At 30.7% G+C, this 17,288-nt stretch overlaps 1 protein-coding gene and 1 long non-coding RNA gene across 8 annotated transcripts in view; both read left to right on the top strand.

Moving 5' to 3' along the window:
• Positions 1 to 17,288, top strand: part of LOC121127040 (potassium voltage-gated channel subfamily B member 2) — an 88,495-nt gene that overhangs the window by 20,490 nt on the left and 50,717 nt on the right. For all 7 annotated transcript variants that reach the window (XR_005867457.2, XM_040722412.2, XM_040722414.2 and 4 more), the window contains 2 exons: positions 2,335 to 2,633; positions 16,967 to 17,157. Coding sequence is in view for 6 of the 7 variants with exons in the window: in XM_040722412.2 (XP_040578346.1) it covers positions 2,335 to 2,633; positions 16,967 to 17,157 (490 nt within the window). In the remaining variant the exon portion in view is untranslated. The remainder of the gene's footprint in view (positions 1 to 2,334; positions 2,634 to 16,966; positions 17,158 to 17,288) is intronic.
• On the top strand, positions 13,404 to 14,473 carry LOC139906825 (uncharacterized). Its single transcript, XR_011782809.1, has 2 exons — positions 13,404 to 13,788; positions 13,853 to 14,473. It is a non-coding gene; the product is annotated as an uncharacterized lncRNA (long non-coding RNA).

Genomic DNA, 17,288 nt, shown 5'->3' with positions numbered 1-17,288 from the left:
TCTTTCTTTGATACTGCCAATAACGCAGAGGCAAACCCAATTTGGTACAAAATATGTTTCAAATTCCTCATACCTTATTTTGTTTGTGGGCGTGCACTTTGCCTTTGTATGGTAAAATTTTAAACATTTAAAGCACTGTGTCATTTGCATTACTGATACTAAATCTACCCTTCGTCCCATAACAGGTATTATGGCTGGGAGTTTCCTCCTTGGCTTTATTCTTATTTTTAGTTTTTCAGAAATAATTTTGCTAAACTTTTTTGAATATTCAAGCTCCTCATCATTCTCCGGCTCCAGTACGTGGGGACTTGCGCGGTCTAAAGGAGATTATGGAGAAATTGTTGGAGAAGTTGTTGGATTTTGAATTCTTCTGAGATTTCCAAATACCCATACGTTACACACAACTCCATTTTTAACTTCAAATCTTCCCACAACACTTTCAAATTTTAAGATAACATTCAAAGGAACCTTGAATGTTATTACAATAAACCCTGGACCACTTTTACCATCGTTTATTCTTTGAATTTCATTCTTGTAAATGTATAGTGTATCAAATATTTTTTTGTAATAATTAATTTTAGGAACAAATCCATCGGTGCTTTAATTATTCTTGCATTTCCATTCAAGGTATAGTTTATTCAATATCAGATAAGTGATGATGATATCCCTAACGACGATTCAATTTTATTTTGCTGGAGAAAGAGGCTGAAGCATTAAACTTTTCTTTTCTTTTGTTTATTTACTTAATTACTTTTATTTTCTGTGCTTCCGTCCGACTCACTCTTCCCTTCTTCTCCTCGTGTTAAATCACATCTTTAGCGAGTGAGAGGGAGAGTGCTGAACAATGATGATGATGTAGAAGATCCTTCCCTACATAGTCGTCTCGAATGATATAAAATCATTTTTAAGCTCCAATTTGACGCACTTAATACTACAAATGAGTACTCAAATAATAACTTGGTGTTTCACTGATAAGTAGAGACCAATTTCAATGTTAGAAATAGTCTCTAATTCCACTAATTTTCTTTTTTTATACAGTGAAGGAATAATGACATCTTCACTTAATCAGTTCTATTAAAGTTAATTTAAAAACTGTCCTTTACAAAAATATTCTTTTTAATTACATTTCTTCCCTATATATAAGTTTTATTTATACAAGCTTTGGCCTCCTAAGAACGAATATGAAATTGAAAACTTTTGTAAGACATATGAGCATTTTTATCTACATTATTGTAATTTTCGAAGTAATAAGCGTATACGTACAAATAAATAACTTATTTATTGGAACCCTGATAAAAAAACTTTTAGATTCGTATCTGATAGTTATCTTTGTATTATTTATACCATTATATAAAATTCATAATGCCATCTTCGATCTCAGGGAAAAAAAAATAAACGGTTATGATCTTTATGACCCACTTAAATATGGTCATACTAACCTTATGAAACTATTTAAAAATTAAGGAAAGTATTTGGAACAATATAAGTACTGCATGTTCGAAGTTATTTGAGCAAGTTTTATTCGATATGAAAGGAGCAGACCCTGTAATTCGAAAAGCAAGATTATAAAGGATTTTTGGAGATCACTGTCTGAGGAGACTGTCACAAAGTGTACTTCAGGGGATCTAAAATTGGAGGAGCTACAAAATGATAGTCTCATGTTGATAAATGTATGTTTTCTTCTTGTGCTTTATATCATAGCTGAAGGGATGTATAGTATAGACCTTATATTTCAATTTGAAAAAAAAATGCATTTTAAATTTGTCAATTTTGATTTTTTTTTTTGGGCAATTTAGTTTTTAATATTTATTAAGAAATTTAATTATATAAGCTGGTTAGGCTTGGTTGAATATAGATTACAATAATATTCCAGGAGAAAAATTGAATTGCATAATAGGTTATAACTATATTTATAATAACTAATCAATTAATTTGAATATGAAGCATCTATAAACTCTTTTTAACCACCTTGCATCTAAATTATTCATTACATAGTTCGGTATGGTACTGGTCAATCGTAATTTTTAATACCAGAATTTAAGAACAAATGTATTAACAACTAATTAAGAAGAAATGTAGCACAACGCAAATTAAGTTATACCTATTTCTGATTACAATTTATTCATATCCTAGTTTACTATTATTTGTAAATGAAATTTGAGTTTATTGATTTAAAAGTTAAATAAACTCAAATCAAATAACGTATAAAAAACTGAAGATACATTAAAACTGTGAACCCTTTATGAAGTATTCATATTAGTCTAATTATAAATTAAAGTCAATAATTCTAATTACTAAAAATATAATGTTTATGATATTTTATCCAAATTTCAGAGCTATAGTTTTAGATGTTGGAGGTCGAAGACACAAAGTTCTAGAGTCAAACTTTTGCACTTTTCCAAATACTAGACTTGGAAAATTGGTAAGAGCCAAAACTGAAATAGATATACTTAAATTATGTGATGGATACTTACCAGGAAAAATAAATGAATTTTATTTTGATCGAAATTGGCACAGTTTTAATAGTATTTTGGATATATATAGAACTGGAGTCCTTCATTTAAATACAGATATGTGTGCTCTGGTCTTACAAAAAGATCTTGACTATTGGCAAATCGATGAATTGATACTAGGTAAGACAAATTAAACAATTCCAATACTATTTTATAGAATAGTAAATTTAATCTGATCGGTTATAAAAATTTTTATAAATAAAATTTGTATATAAAATCTATTTAGCAATCACAATTAATTCACTTGATATTAAACAATTTGCTGAATTAATATTAGACTGTCACGTTTTCGGATTTATATTCCTTATCTACTAGAAACAATAAAAAAAGCTTACATTGCCACAGTTCTTCAGCTCCTGTCACACCATTATAATTTATAAAATATAAAAACAGATTTAACTCCAGTTGAAGTGATATGTGTTAAAAAAAAAGGAAGAACATTATGTTTGATATAACAGAGAAACTCCAAATCATTGGGCAGGAGCGTCCACAGGTGTGATTGCAGGGGCTGTAGCCCCCCAACCAAGGATTTTTTGCTTTTTACTAGATTGTTTTTTGGTGAGGATGAAAAAAATTAATATATGAAATTTATTTTCCAAATGGTTTAATTTTTCGCGAATGGCTATTTATTTTTGAATTTTTTTCCAAAAATAACTTTATTTAGTGAATTTTTTTTTTGAAAAAATCAAAAAACAAAAAATCTCCCTCTGCAATATAATCCTGTTGATCACATCTTAGGCCCCTAAAATTCTTAAAAACAACGTCCATATAGTTTCTTATTGATAAATTAGATACGAAAAATTTTAAAAGTGCCTAATTTTAAGGACGATACAATAGACCTAAAAATGGTATATTTATAACAAAAAATCCATTTTTTCCGAAATAAAATGGTCTGACAGAGCTTTCTCGGCCAAAGTCATTTTTTGTTTTAATCTGACTTGCAGAAAAGCTCTATGTGTAGGTGGAATATAAACCCGAAAACGGGAAAGTCTAATGGACATTTCGCCCAAAAATTCTTTATGACGCTTCTTATTGGTACATAATTATTCGATCTATCGTTACATGCTTGTGGATTTTAAGACTGTCAAATTCCAGCAAACGTACATTAATGATATAAATATTAGAAAGAATATACTGGAAGAATATAGTAGTGCTCTTCTTAATTATGCCTCCCTATTTTTTAACTTCAAATGTATTTGCGAGAAAGGAGCACTATAGTTGCAAATGGGGATCATACAATATTGTTTTTTGCTCGCTTATGTTAGAACTTTCAAAATAAGAAGTAATTATTAATAAGATGTTTCATATTTTGCTTTTTATCAAATGCTACTTTAAAAAAAAAAGTTACACTCATTGGATTTCAGACAACATTTTCATTCATAACTATAGTTTATAGTTAGAGCTGAAAATATAAACTTTCTACCATTGCACTTATAATAATTATTATATCCTTTGGTAGACTGCTTACTCCTAACGAATGTTAATATTTTCATTTTCTTATTTTATGTTCCTGTCACCTCATTGCTCAACTTACAGAAAAATAAGAAAACAAAAATATATTTATCAAGAAATTAGAAAGTGCTCTGCAGTCATGCTGGACTTTAGTAGTTATGCTATTATTTATTGTCTTTCACTCTTTCTTATCTATCTAACACATGAGTTGACAAGTCCCAACTTAGCACAATAACTCACAAACTAAAGCACCATTTTCATGAAATTTTGACAGCAGTCTTTTGAAGGTTAGTAATAACTGAAATCAAGGTTAATTTTTAAAAAAATGCATCATTTATATTTGAAGCTCGGGTCTTTTCAACCTATAAGATATATCTTTATTAAATGAACAAAAATATATGAGTAATTTGTATACAATACATCACTATATACTATTATTTATGCCAAACTGCATTGTCTTTAATACTAAATATATGTCTTTACCTATTTCATACTTTCAAATCTGTTGTTTTTTGACCTAGAATGTGTATTAACTATTTTTTTGGAAAGTCCATTTAGATTTCTAAACATATAATTTTTCCTTTCCCAAAACTACATTATTTTTTTCTTTCGTAATTAAAATTCTTTATTTATATTATACAGATCATACAAAAATCTTGTTTAATAAACAGATAAACTTTTACGTCATTTTTACTCATTATTGTTTTACAATTATTCATAGAAAGATATACGCCACAACAACGTGTACAAATTGTTCAATTGTACTATGAAAATCAGCGTTCTGTGAAATAAGTTTTTTGCAAATTACGCCCAACTTATGGTCCACATAATCAACCTTCAGAATCCACAATTCCCCGAATAATCGAAAAATTTGAAGGGGCAGCAACTTGCTGGGATGTCCCGTCGTCTGGTAGGCCATGTACTGCTCGCAATGTAGAAAATATTATGCCGTAGCCGAGAGTGTAGCCAAAGATCGTGAAGAATCGATTCGCCGCCGCTCTCAACAACTTGGCTTGTCGTATGCAACAACCTATCGCATTTTGAAGAAAAATTTGTTTTTAAAGGCATACAAAATACAGCTCGTGCAAGAATTTAAGCTGCTGTATCTTCGTTTGCGTCGTGCCTTCAGTGAATGGGCTCTGGAACGTATCCGTTTTTTCCGTGCAAAATTTTTGTTCATTTGCTGGTTCAATGGCTACGTAAATAAGCAAAATTGCCGTATTTGTGGTGAAAAGCAATCCAAATTGTATCAAGAGCATCCATTACATACATTGAAAACAACAGTTTGGTGTGCTTTGTGGGCTGGTGGAATCATCGGTCCATATTTTTTCAAAAACGCTGCCAGTCAAAATGTTACCGTCAACGGCGAACATTATCACGCCATAGTCACATACTTTTTGGTACCTCAAATTGAAGCACGTGGTCTCTACGACATTTGGTTCCAACAAGAGGGTGCCACTTGCCAGACAGCGCGCGTAACAATGGACTTATTGCGACACATTTTGGTGAGCAATTAATTTCACGTTTTGGGCCGATGAATTGCCCCCCAAGATTGTGTGATATCACACCTTTGGACTTTTTTCTTTGGGCTACGTAAAAGCAAAAGTCTATGTGGATAAACCAGCGGCGATTGAGGCATTGGAAGCAAATATTGAGCGAGTTATTCGCGAGCATTCCTGTCAAAATGCTCGAACGCGTCATCCTCAAAAATTGGAGCGAAAGAATGAACCATTTAAAGGCCAGTTGCGGCCAACATATGAAGGGGGTTATTTTCTAGAAATAATTGTAAAGGATTGTTTTTTCGGTTCATAATAAAGTTTTTACCATAATATAATATTTTATGTGTTTTATATCTACAATCCAAAAAAACGCTCGTTTTGAATCACACTTTATAATTGTAGTTAGTGCTTTCGACTTAAGGATAGAAAAATCAATTGTTTATGTACTCACTGAAGTACATTTAGTTTTTTTGCTATTATAAACAAAATTAGCCTTGCAACGTACTTTTCCTCATTATTTACTAAACTGTAGCTTTATGATAACATTTTTTATAATACTGTGGACTATAAATTATTCTAGAAAACCAAGAATTATTTCATAGAAAATCCTTTTACAATCTTTCCAAGGTATTGAGACTGAAAATACAATAAAATGTACCAGAGACTAGAAGATTAAAGTCATTGAGAACTATTATCAACGCCTATTTATTGCAAAGAAAGAGCTTGGGACTGAGAGAAAAATAATAAAAGAAAATGATCTGACAACCGACTTACTCCATCGGAGGTTTGGGAATATATAGCTAAAAAAACTTAAGGTAAAAAAAATCCCTAGGCATACCCGGATTCACAGCTGAATTTTACAAGCATTTTCCACAATTAACCATATACCTTGGAAAACTTTTCAACAATACTTTGTTTGGTCCTGGTCTCTCAAACGATCGAAAAAAGGGATGCATAATTTTTATACCAAAAAAAAAAAAAATGACAAGACAAGATTAAAAATTGGTGACCAATAACACAACTTGAAACTGATTATAAAATTTATTCAGATATTATTTCTGAGAGAGTAAAACCGATTATAAACAAAAAGCTTCCTATAACTCAATTCGGGTTCCGTCTTGGTCAAATGGAAGATGTAACGATGTAATTAAAAACCATAGTTGGTTATTCCGAGGCAAAAGGAGAAGATGTTGCCTTGATTCATCTGAAGTTTGCATAAGTGTTCAATACAGTTTAGCACTCCTTCATTATTGAAGAAATAGTGAGGATGAATTTCCTTTAAGCCTTTTGTGCGGCTGTAAGGAACTTGGCGAATGAATGTTATTCCATCATTGATAGTAAAAGGCTACAACAGGATGTGAGACAAGGGATTCCTGTGAGTCCAATGCTTTTTCTTTTAGCTATTGCTCGCCTACAAAAAAAAATTTATGCCGAGACAAGAGGTGCAGATATTGGAGAATAAAAAGTGACAAGCCTGGTTTATGCATATGATGGAATGGTCTTTTTTAGTGGTTGCAACATTGACTCCCAAGCATCTAGGCTGGGAGAAGTTTTTGGAAATATTCAGAAAAGATCTGGTTTGAGGGTTAATGCATCTAAATCTCATATGCTTACGAATATGACAACGATTCCTCAAAATCTATGTTCCTTCAATTTAGTGGAAGAAGCAACAATCCTGGGAAATCCCATCTCTATCACAAACAATAATCTTAAAAAACCTGAGGAAGATAGATAGCATTATTAGCAAATACATGGATTAAATTCTAAAACATAGACTCACCCTTATTGAGAGATTAAAATGTTGGAATCAAGTAGTAATTCCAGGAGTAAACCACATCGTGGCATACACACCATATGAGACATTGTATCATACTTGAAGGAAAGGAGAAAGAAATTGATTTTGTTCGGCTCCCAAAAACAGTTGGGACTTGGAGGCTTGGGAATGTTTGACTTAAAATTCCAGTGGCATCTTCTTTTATTGTCTTGGAGGAAGGGGGCCCACATGTTGGGTTCCGGGGAAGAGGACAATACTATAAGCTGAAGGTAAAAAGTATCCAGATCGTTTAAAGTGGTCGCCGATGAGAGAAATGAATAGCGTTTTGATTAAATCACGAAGAGCATACTGGCTATCTATAGGCATAGGAGCCCCCATCCAAGACAATGAGTAGATTACCTGAAAAATTGAAGAATAATTTGGGGTTAGGGACCGTGTATTAAATGTATGAGGGGTTTATCCTCCATTGGTGGTGCTAAAGAATCAACTCTAGCAATACTCATTCAATCCAAAAAGAAAAAAAGACGGGTACCCCTTCAAAGTGGCCGCATCGACTATTAGGGACAACATCTCTCTGCAGGACCACACAAACAAATTTATAGAGACTGCGAGTGAAATAAAAAGACTAAAAAGGAAATTTGTTGATACGTTATATTCTTTTAATTATAATTTAAAATTGTTATCACTAACTATATTTTATATATCTATGATAAATAATAATATATTTATTGGTTTAAAAAAATAAAAAATAAAGAGCATTATAAAGCCTTTAACTTTGTAACAAAATTCCTTTTTAACCATAATACAAGATGTACAAATGGCGCTCCCTTACAAATTTGTCTTTACATGCTATTTTTTCGGACTATGAAGGGCTTGAATAAGTTTTACGATAAGGGCAAGCAACTATCTTAACATTATGTGGTTGTTAACAACATATACTAGATTCCCTTCTACATTGGTGTCAGCAAGGAATACACCAAAGGAAAATCACACTCTAACAAAAACAGACTTCCTTTAGTGAGGGCGTTACTTAGGCTCTTAATGCTGTTTATTTATATATTTTGAATAGAAATTATATATTCCATTGATAATTCTTGGTGTGGATATAATAGTTTTATTTGTATTAACAGTATAATTTTTTTACAGAAATTAGTTCACATTTTAACAAGGTGTCAAAGATAGGTTTCATGTTTGCCTAAATATGTATTTTTTAACTATAATAATTGTATTAACCTTTCATTATTTATATACTACTAGCATAAACACGCTATCTTGAAGACAGCCAATTAAAAAGATTATTTTATGTCTATCTTATTTATGTTCAAATTCTAAACTAAAATGATCAACCATAAACTATAATTATATAATAGGTAAATTTCTATTGTAAAACCTCCTTGTATACAGCATTTTTTGTTGTTTCCTTCAATTTTATGTAAATATAATTAAACTTCCATGAACACAAACACACATGGTTACACTTTATACTTAAATATATATTATCATCTAAAGAATGGTATGATAAAGAATGATAATATTTAAGTATAAAAAATATATTTTTTTTTTATCTTCTTTCTTTTTTTGGAACATTCATGATATAAGAGAGTTGAGTATCTCACGAAATTTAGTCCACATATCTTCAAGTAAAATGCTTTGGAGTTTCTGAAATCAAGTAAAACTCAATTGAATGATAATTATCAAATTAATAAAACTGATCCGTCAAGTACTTCGACAAATGAATGGCAAAACATTCAGTTGTCATTGAATCTCCTACGTTATTCTGTGCGTAAACACTTTAGTGAGCCCACCTATAGGTTTCCAAATGGATATTCGGATAATGTTTCTACTATATTTTGGTATCCCTCTTCAAGGCTTGATATTTCTGATTATCACAAAAAAAAATCCCATTAATCGAGGAGCATGATAAGATGATCTTTTGTTGTCGACTGTTTTAATTATAGTTATACGGTTATTTGTGAGAAGAAAACAATGAAGACATTAGAATTATTTATTTAAACTCTGGCGATATGTCTATGATATTCCTCTAATAAGGAGATAATCTGAAATTTTTCAGTAGGGGCTCCAGGTCAGATTTGAAAAAATCTATTGAAATATCCATTGCCACCACTTAAAAAAGTGGAAAATTGCCAGGTTTTTCGATAAAAAATTGTAAAACATATATTCCAACAAATTGAAGATAGCAATTAAAAAAACATTTAGGACAATCTCAGCTTCCTCCCTTAAAAAACAGTTGAACAGACATATTTCATTAGAAAAACCTTATTTACTAGTAAGGCTGATCCGCAGCATAGAGAATATAGGTAAATGCTAAGGTTTCCGTACATTCAGTGGGTGCCATGATTGATGTGAAGAAAAAAAGTGATCCGATCCTAACCCGACTTTCGGATCGGGCTCAATTTTTCCAACACAATCATTCGGCCAAGGCACTTGGGTTTGTGTGTTTGGCCGCCCTTTAATTTTTAATTGTGAACCCTAGTCGCCTTTTATTTATTTATATTATGAGTGATTTTTTTTTCAGGGGCCTCTAATTGGTTTTTAAAGCCTTTGCTGGTTTTTTCGAAACGGTGTAAATTTTTCCTATGATCTTATCTCCCGCTTACACTTGGTGTCTTAGTTTGTCTATAGTGTTAACCTCTCCAGATGGATGTGTGTTTTACTTTTTTTTTTGGGGGGGGGGCATGTGAGAGGACAAAATTAGTCCAACTCACTTGTCTATATTTTCGGCAACAACCCTACCTAAATGCTCTGCCTCGACCAATTAAGGACTACATTCCTTAGTATGAAAATAATAAGAGCATATCAACGATATATACTATCGATATATTCCTGAAGATGTAATATTTATAATTTCTTTTGAAACATTTGTCTATATTTATCGTTCGGTACATAGTTCAAGTTGGCACAGGGCACCATTGTACGTTCTTACGAAACTAGAATTATATTGTTAAAATTTAAAAGGGACATTAAGTCAAGACAGAACTTCCATTGTTATACATTATTCTGTTCTCACAAGGTAAAAGGGAGGACGCATGAGCCTATGGCGGCGCCAACCTTACTTAATTTAACAATTTTTTAAATACAACTAGTTTTAGAGGCACTTTGGAAACTTTAACACTATGTGCATAGGCACCATAAGTAAAGATCTGCTAATCCCTTTTTTTTATTGCCAATTTCAGGGAATAAGTATGAGCGCTGTTCAATTGTAATGAAATCATATCCCTTTCCATTGAACTACCAATAACTTCAGTCAATTTTTATTATTTTGTTTATGAATCTTGTGAAATCTGCAAATGATGTCTTTACCCAAATGCAAGCTTCTCCTTCCAACTTGGACAATAACAATATGACAAATGGTCATATAATACAAATTGTGTGGTTAGACATTTCGTAGAAAATAATAAATGTACAAAAATATGGAAAGTTGTACACACAAAATAAGATCTATAATTTCTAATCTCCATATAAAACTATATTTGAGCTGAGGTGATAATAGTTATAATTATACCCATAATTAAAAATATATGAGGTAGTAATCTTCGGAAGAAGTAGTTAAAAAACTACATTTATAGACAATAAGAAACTGAACGTCAAATAAACGCCGTTCTTTTTTTTTTTTCCATTCGTTGTTGCTGTGATTTAGGCTTTGAATCGTCTCAGAAAATACGTACAGTCGTATGAACTCTATCAATCTGCATTTGAAAGCTACAATTATATGTCCTACATTATTTAATTCTAGTAATTGACAGTGTGGATTTTATTCGTTAAGATTTGTAGCCATATTGATAGTAGAAGTTCAATATTCCTTATAAAGTCATTTTCAAACTAAAAATAGAAATGCAAGCGATCTTCAAGTTTTTGTATGTTTCTACCTAGTATGAGGGTCCTTTGAAAACTCTATGCAAAGCCCAATAGATGGGACTATTAGGGGCGTAACGAGGTAATGTTTAGTTATTCGCATCTCTTGGTAGCACACCCACCAACTTTCAGACAGATCTGTCTATTTTTGCATGTTTGGCATTTGTTTGAATCAAGGAATCGACCGGAGAGATTTTGGCGACTGTCTTTTGGATTTGCAAAGAATAATCTTCATCGACTCTCTGGAAAAGAGTAAAACTATTACAGTTGCATATTATTAATCATTATTGGACCGTTTGAAAACAGAGCTGCAAGGAAAAAAGGGCACGATTGGCCCAGAAAAAAGTCATTTTTCATCATAACAATGCACCAGCTTACACCTCAGTAGATGTAGTAGCAAAATTAATGGAAATAGAGCTCCAACTCGAGATGCCGAGGCCACTAGCAATCTCGTACACTTTCATTCTTCTGTCATCCATCACCATATCATGACATTAGATGAATTAAAATACAGTTTTAGACTTTTGTTGCTTTTTTAGTTCAAGAGATGCCATGGAGTAATATTATAGTGCATTTTGTCTGTCATAGTTTATTAATTGTAATGACTTATCTTGAAGTCTCCCATGTTAGGAAATCAATTAACTAATTTTGAGCCTCTATCTATGCACCAGGAATTAAATTCAGATGTTGTATAGATGGAAAGCAACTCCTTATATAGAATTTATAATAGATTGAATTTGTTTTCATTTGAGTATTATAGTGCTACCTGTACGCCGAGGTATATTTTGGGATATTATGAGGGTATTTTAGTGCTCAAGGAAGGGTGGCGTTGAAATTTAAGTTGCCTTTGTCCAAGTAGTTCATCTGCACAACCCGTGAGTTGGGGTGTACTATATCATATTAGAAGGGTTACGTGGTGTATAGAAATGCGGCTACGGTAGAGTTAAAACTAAATATTGGCCCAGAACTTCTCCTGAGAGCCAGGTTATATTTTGGTATAACTTCATCCACACTGAGGAGTGACTCCTTGCAATACTCAAACTGCTTTCTTACATTGAGATGCTTTGAGACATCATTTTTTGTACCTAATCTATAATATCCGTTCTCAGCTACATGGATCATAAGAGCCAAGACGTAGTGGGATCAGTTTTTCCTCGGCCGATATTTGGAACTTGGACATTGACACACTGTCCTACCTCAGTCTCCATCAACTGCCTTGAGGAGAGTTGCATCATCATTGTTTTCTTGTTCTTCTTGCTTGTGATTAGCTCCTTTCTGTTGCCCTTAGCCGTCCTGGTCAGATTGTCAATCTGAGCACTCTAGATATGTCCAATCATCTTTACTTTCCCCTATAACACCACTGGAAGGTTCTGAAGCGTAAAATTTAAGGCCATAGATGGAACAATTTTGACAGAATATACATTTCTGGTCATTAAATGAATTGTTTAATAATTAAATTCCCCACAATCATTTTACCTGACAATATACATGAAGTTAAAATGACCATTGAACACTCTATTGGAAATTTTATAGATTGCGCGGGCATTTTGCACATTGCCCGTAACATATTTAGAGATTTAAAAAAAATAAAAATTAATTTAAATACAATATTTTATCTAAATAACTTTGTTCTCATAAGAGAAGAGAACGAAGAAGGGAAGTAGAAATGATCCAGTCTACATTTTCGACACTTGGTAAATAAATCTTAGAAATTTAGCCTTCATACAGGTAAAATTAGATTTTTTTATTCAATTTCTCTCACTCTATCTTCTTTTTTTCCTTCCCCAACTTTGTCCACACAAACTCGTTCAGGTAAGCCAGAGCAAAACTCCTCGTGAGATAAACAATATCATATTGTACTACAGATAATAAACACTGCAAATTTAATAACAACCTTTGAGGCCACACGCTCGAGATAGCCTTTTGCTAGTTTCCCCCAAAACCATATAAATAATCGTGATTAAATGGTTTCTTACCCAATTGGGACTTCACACCCTGGCTAATTTCTTGTAGTTTATACTTCAGGTAAATATATAAAAAGTATTTGTATAATTATATACTAATTTTTATCCTAATTCTTTAGTATAATAGTCAAGTAAAGATTTGATAAACTAGTAGACAATTATTTTGATTATAGATTATGGATCATATTATAAATTTTATTATACAAGTTTTTTTACTTCTTTTATTATTAATAAAATGAAGAATGCCACGACACTCAGCAAACACTTTTCTTAGTTTGTTCATCCCCATTCCAGTTCTTTGTAAAAAATGTAAAAAAATTGTTTCACTGCCTCTTCCTTCAAAATTTTTGACCCCATAATGAGATTTTAATTAGTTTTTGCCTTTTTTTAAGCCAATGTTTATATATTGAGTTCTATTGTATCTTGAAAAGTGCTACGCTTGATCAGTAAAATTATTTCATGCCATTAATTCCTCGGCGGTGCTTACTTCTTTTTTTCTTAACACTTCAATGTTAATCTTAGTTGTAATTTAAAGTAAATTACATCTATATTTTAAAAGGGATATGGTGATGCCTCTTCATTTTAAATTATATTCTGTTATACTTCCTATCGAAGGCGTTGGCCATAATTTTTATCATATATTAATTCCCTCCCCAAGCCCTATCATTTTTGGTTTTTTCTTCTCTTATCATCGAACATACTATCAGTATTGAGTGAGTATCCAATTTTATTTCCTCAAGTCTTTTATTTTTTACTTTATATTTTGTCAATGCTTAGGTTTTATGGAGCCTTATGTTGTTGTTTTTTTCAAAACAATTGTCCTATCGTATGGTTATACTTGGTTACTTTGAACCTATTGTTAAAAGAAAAAAATAATATTGGATTTAAACTTTTATTCTGTCTATTTTAGATCTTAGCCAAAATTTTCCGTATTGGAAGATAATTTTCCATATAATTCCTAACTGTTCCGCTTCTTCCTTTCACTGCATTTCCAAATTATTTGAAACCGGGGTTTACACAAATAGTCGTTATCAATGTGTATTTGTTCTAATTTATTTGTTGTCTACTTTGGATCTGAACCTTTCAAATATATAGACACAGTTTTTAATACTTGTTCCGTTTTTTGCCATTCGTTATATGTTAGTTTATTGAAGAAAAAAAATAAAATGTGACAAAAAAATAAAAATAAAAAGATTTTTTAGTATTCATTGACATTAAATGATCATTAGATATTAAGTGATCTGACTGTTATAAAACATATAATATGGCATGAGTATTTAAATATTATTTGTTTACTTATTAATTGTGAAGAATTGAGTATATATGGTCGCACCACATTTTTTTTTCTATTCTTATTATTATTCATTCGAAAAATAGAAAGCTATACCAATATACGTGTATTATTATTGTCAATTGATTTATTATATAGTAAGTAATACAGTCCATTAATTTAACTATCTTTGGTCATTTTAAGAGGCCTAAAGCGTCACAGATCTCATTATTTAACTTCATTGGCAGAGGTAATTATTACTACTGCTAACGAAATTGAATTAAGGTTATCTTTTCACCTTGTTATTTTTTTTAAAAGTATGATTACGATAAAAGTTAGTGACCTATTTCGGTAAAAAAAAATATATGTTTACTATAATTTTTACTTATTGCTATTCTTTCATTCACCACGCTTATATTATGTAATAAAATGGCAAATTAAATAATATACATAAAATATATTAATACAAGTTTATATATAGATAGTTCATTATTATTAATATATACCCTAAGCAAATTAATGTTAGTTTTTTTAAACAATTAGTTCTGAAATTGATTTAGTATTCTATAAAGCAAGGATATCGTCAAGTTTCACAACAATCAATTTATGTATTAGGAAGGATTTACCTTTATGGATATGAAATCAATATAAATTAAATGTTTTTGCTTTTTATACTTTTTGGCATGGTCCTAAGTTAACTATTGTGTTGTACAAATGAATTTTAATTATATTATTTAATTTATTCTCTTAATTTGTGTTGCCTACAATAATTAAGTGTGGATTTTCAAATTAATACTTTAGAATTATATAAGACAGAGTGTTATGTGTATCAACAGTGACGTCATTAAATTTTCCTATTTCTCCTCATAATGAAAAAAACACACACGTAGAATATCCTTGCTGCCTCAAATTTATATATAGTCCCTTGGACCTATTGCACTTTAGTGAGCCAAAGTAATTAAGTGAATCCACCTAGATAGGATTTTAATTTTTATATTAATTTATATCAATCGAGGGCTTGAGTATGATATTCGTGTCATGTTATCATTGATAAATTATCAATTCAATGTATATAATAATTAGTAACTAACTCTAAATAATAAGTTACAATTGAAAACAATAAGAATACATAAGGTGTGCTACCATATGTTTTTATCAAATTTTTCCTATTGACAGTGGATAAAAAAGCCGGTCGTTGGATGGATTGATTTCATTCATAAATATAGATTGCTTAAGTGCTTTGGTATAATGTAAGATCACGTAAACTCTTGTAGGCTCCCGCTGTATGATATACTTATATATTCTTTAAAAATCAAGGTGAAAATCAAGAATCAATCTTTTTTGTAGATTAATTGAATGCTATAACAAATAAATACCCTAACAACAACTGATGTCATATCGAGTCCATAACAAATCCGTTAATAAAAACTTTGTCGCTCCGTATATTATATATTATTTAAGATATTCTTATCTACATAGGATTGATCAATTCCCCCTAATAACGCAATAAGTTGTTAAAAGTAGGGAATTTAAATATTTCAAATTTAAGTAATAATTATTAAGTTTAAATTTTCTAGTACATCCCCATTATCAATAAGATTACTCAAAAAAGTACAAAACCGAACCAAAATCGTTGCAGATGTAAATTTTATGAGTATGTTAAAATGAAAAACTCCAAAAATTGGAATGTAAATACAAAATAAAATGGCATTCCTTATCTCTATAAAAGTAGTAAGGAATAAGTGTTTTCATTACTTTTTAGCATACAAAAATGAAGTATTTTGTGTTCATACCAAGATATCGAATCAATAAAAACGCCATTTTTTTGCATTAGTAATATAAATCTTACATTTAATTTGGTTATGGTCTTAATTATAAGAAATTACTCTGAACGATAATAGTACCGAATTACTATAATTTCAAAAGTTTCAGAAACCAAATGCAAGAGAGAAAAGCAGAGATTAATTTTTGTTTTGAATATTAATTATATCCAGACTTACAAATTGAGACACTGTAACTCTTTCCTCTTGTTATCATTCTGGAGCTTGTTTATAAATTACCCAAAGTATCAAAAATAAAATGTATTTAACAAAGTTTAAATAAAAAAATTATTCCTTAAAATAGAATGTTTTGATATTTTGTTTAAAATATAGATTTATATTCTTAAATTCAATTAATGTTCATCACTACCAAAGCTATAAAATATATCAGACAAAAATTGGCTATTGGAAGAATCGATCCACCATCCTTCAGAATATATATTTAGAAAGACACATACAAGTTATTACTAACTAAGGAATTTTATTAAATCAATGTTACATTTCGTTTTATTAAAACATTGGAGGCTAGTTTCTCAGAGTCCTCTTAAATGTGTGCTCTTAAACTTTCATTAGAGATTATTCTGGGGTTAAACTAGAACTTTAAAAGTTTTAAAAATATATTAATTGTCGAGGGTGTAGGGCCCCTTTGGAAGTTACAATTGGACACTTCTTGAAGATTAAAAATATAGTATTTGTTTTTGACCTCATAAGAAAGATGCTTTCGTATACCTTCTCTTTTAGTTTTATTATTCATTATATTAGTATAATAAATACTGCTTTTAAAATACTTTTTTTTTATAGAACCATGTTGTGCCCTGAAATATTATCCAGAGATTGAAATCTGCGTAAAAGAACAAAAAGGTGAACAACAAGCTAAGAAGAAAGAAGCTCAGAGATTAGAAGATGAAAATTTTGGCTTAAGCCTTATTGGAAAGTTACGAACTTTTTTATGGAATCTTATGGAATATCCAGAAACATCTAAATATGCACAGGTTTTTTTTATTAATATGACTAAAACTCAAGTTGTGAAGTTAAATATAAACTCACTTTATTTATATTTATATTTATAGGGACTTTTACTCTGATATGTGGTGGGTCAACTAGAAATGACACTTGAGTAAAA

Source organism: Lepeophtheirus salmonis, chromosome 12 (assembly GCF_016086655.4).
Source record: "Lepeophtheirus salmonis chromosome 12, UVic_Lsal_1.4, whole genome shotgun sequence".
Lineage (NCBI taxonomy): Eukaryota > Metazoa > Arthropoda > Copepoda > Siphonostomatoida > Caligidae > Lepeophtheirus > Lepeophtheirus salmonis.
This window is presented reverse-complemented; position numbering and strand designations above follow the sequence as displayed.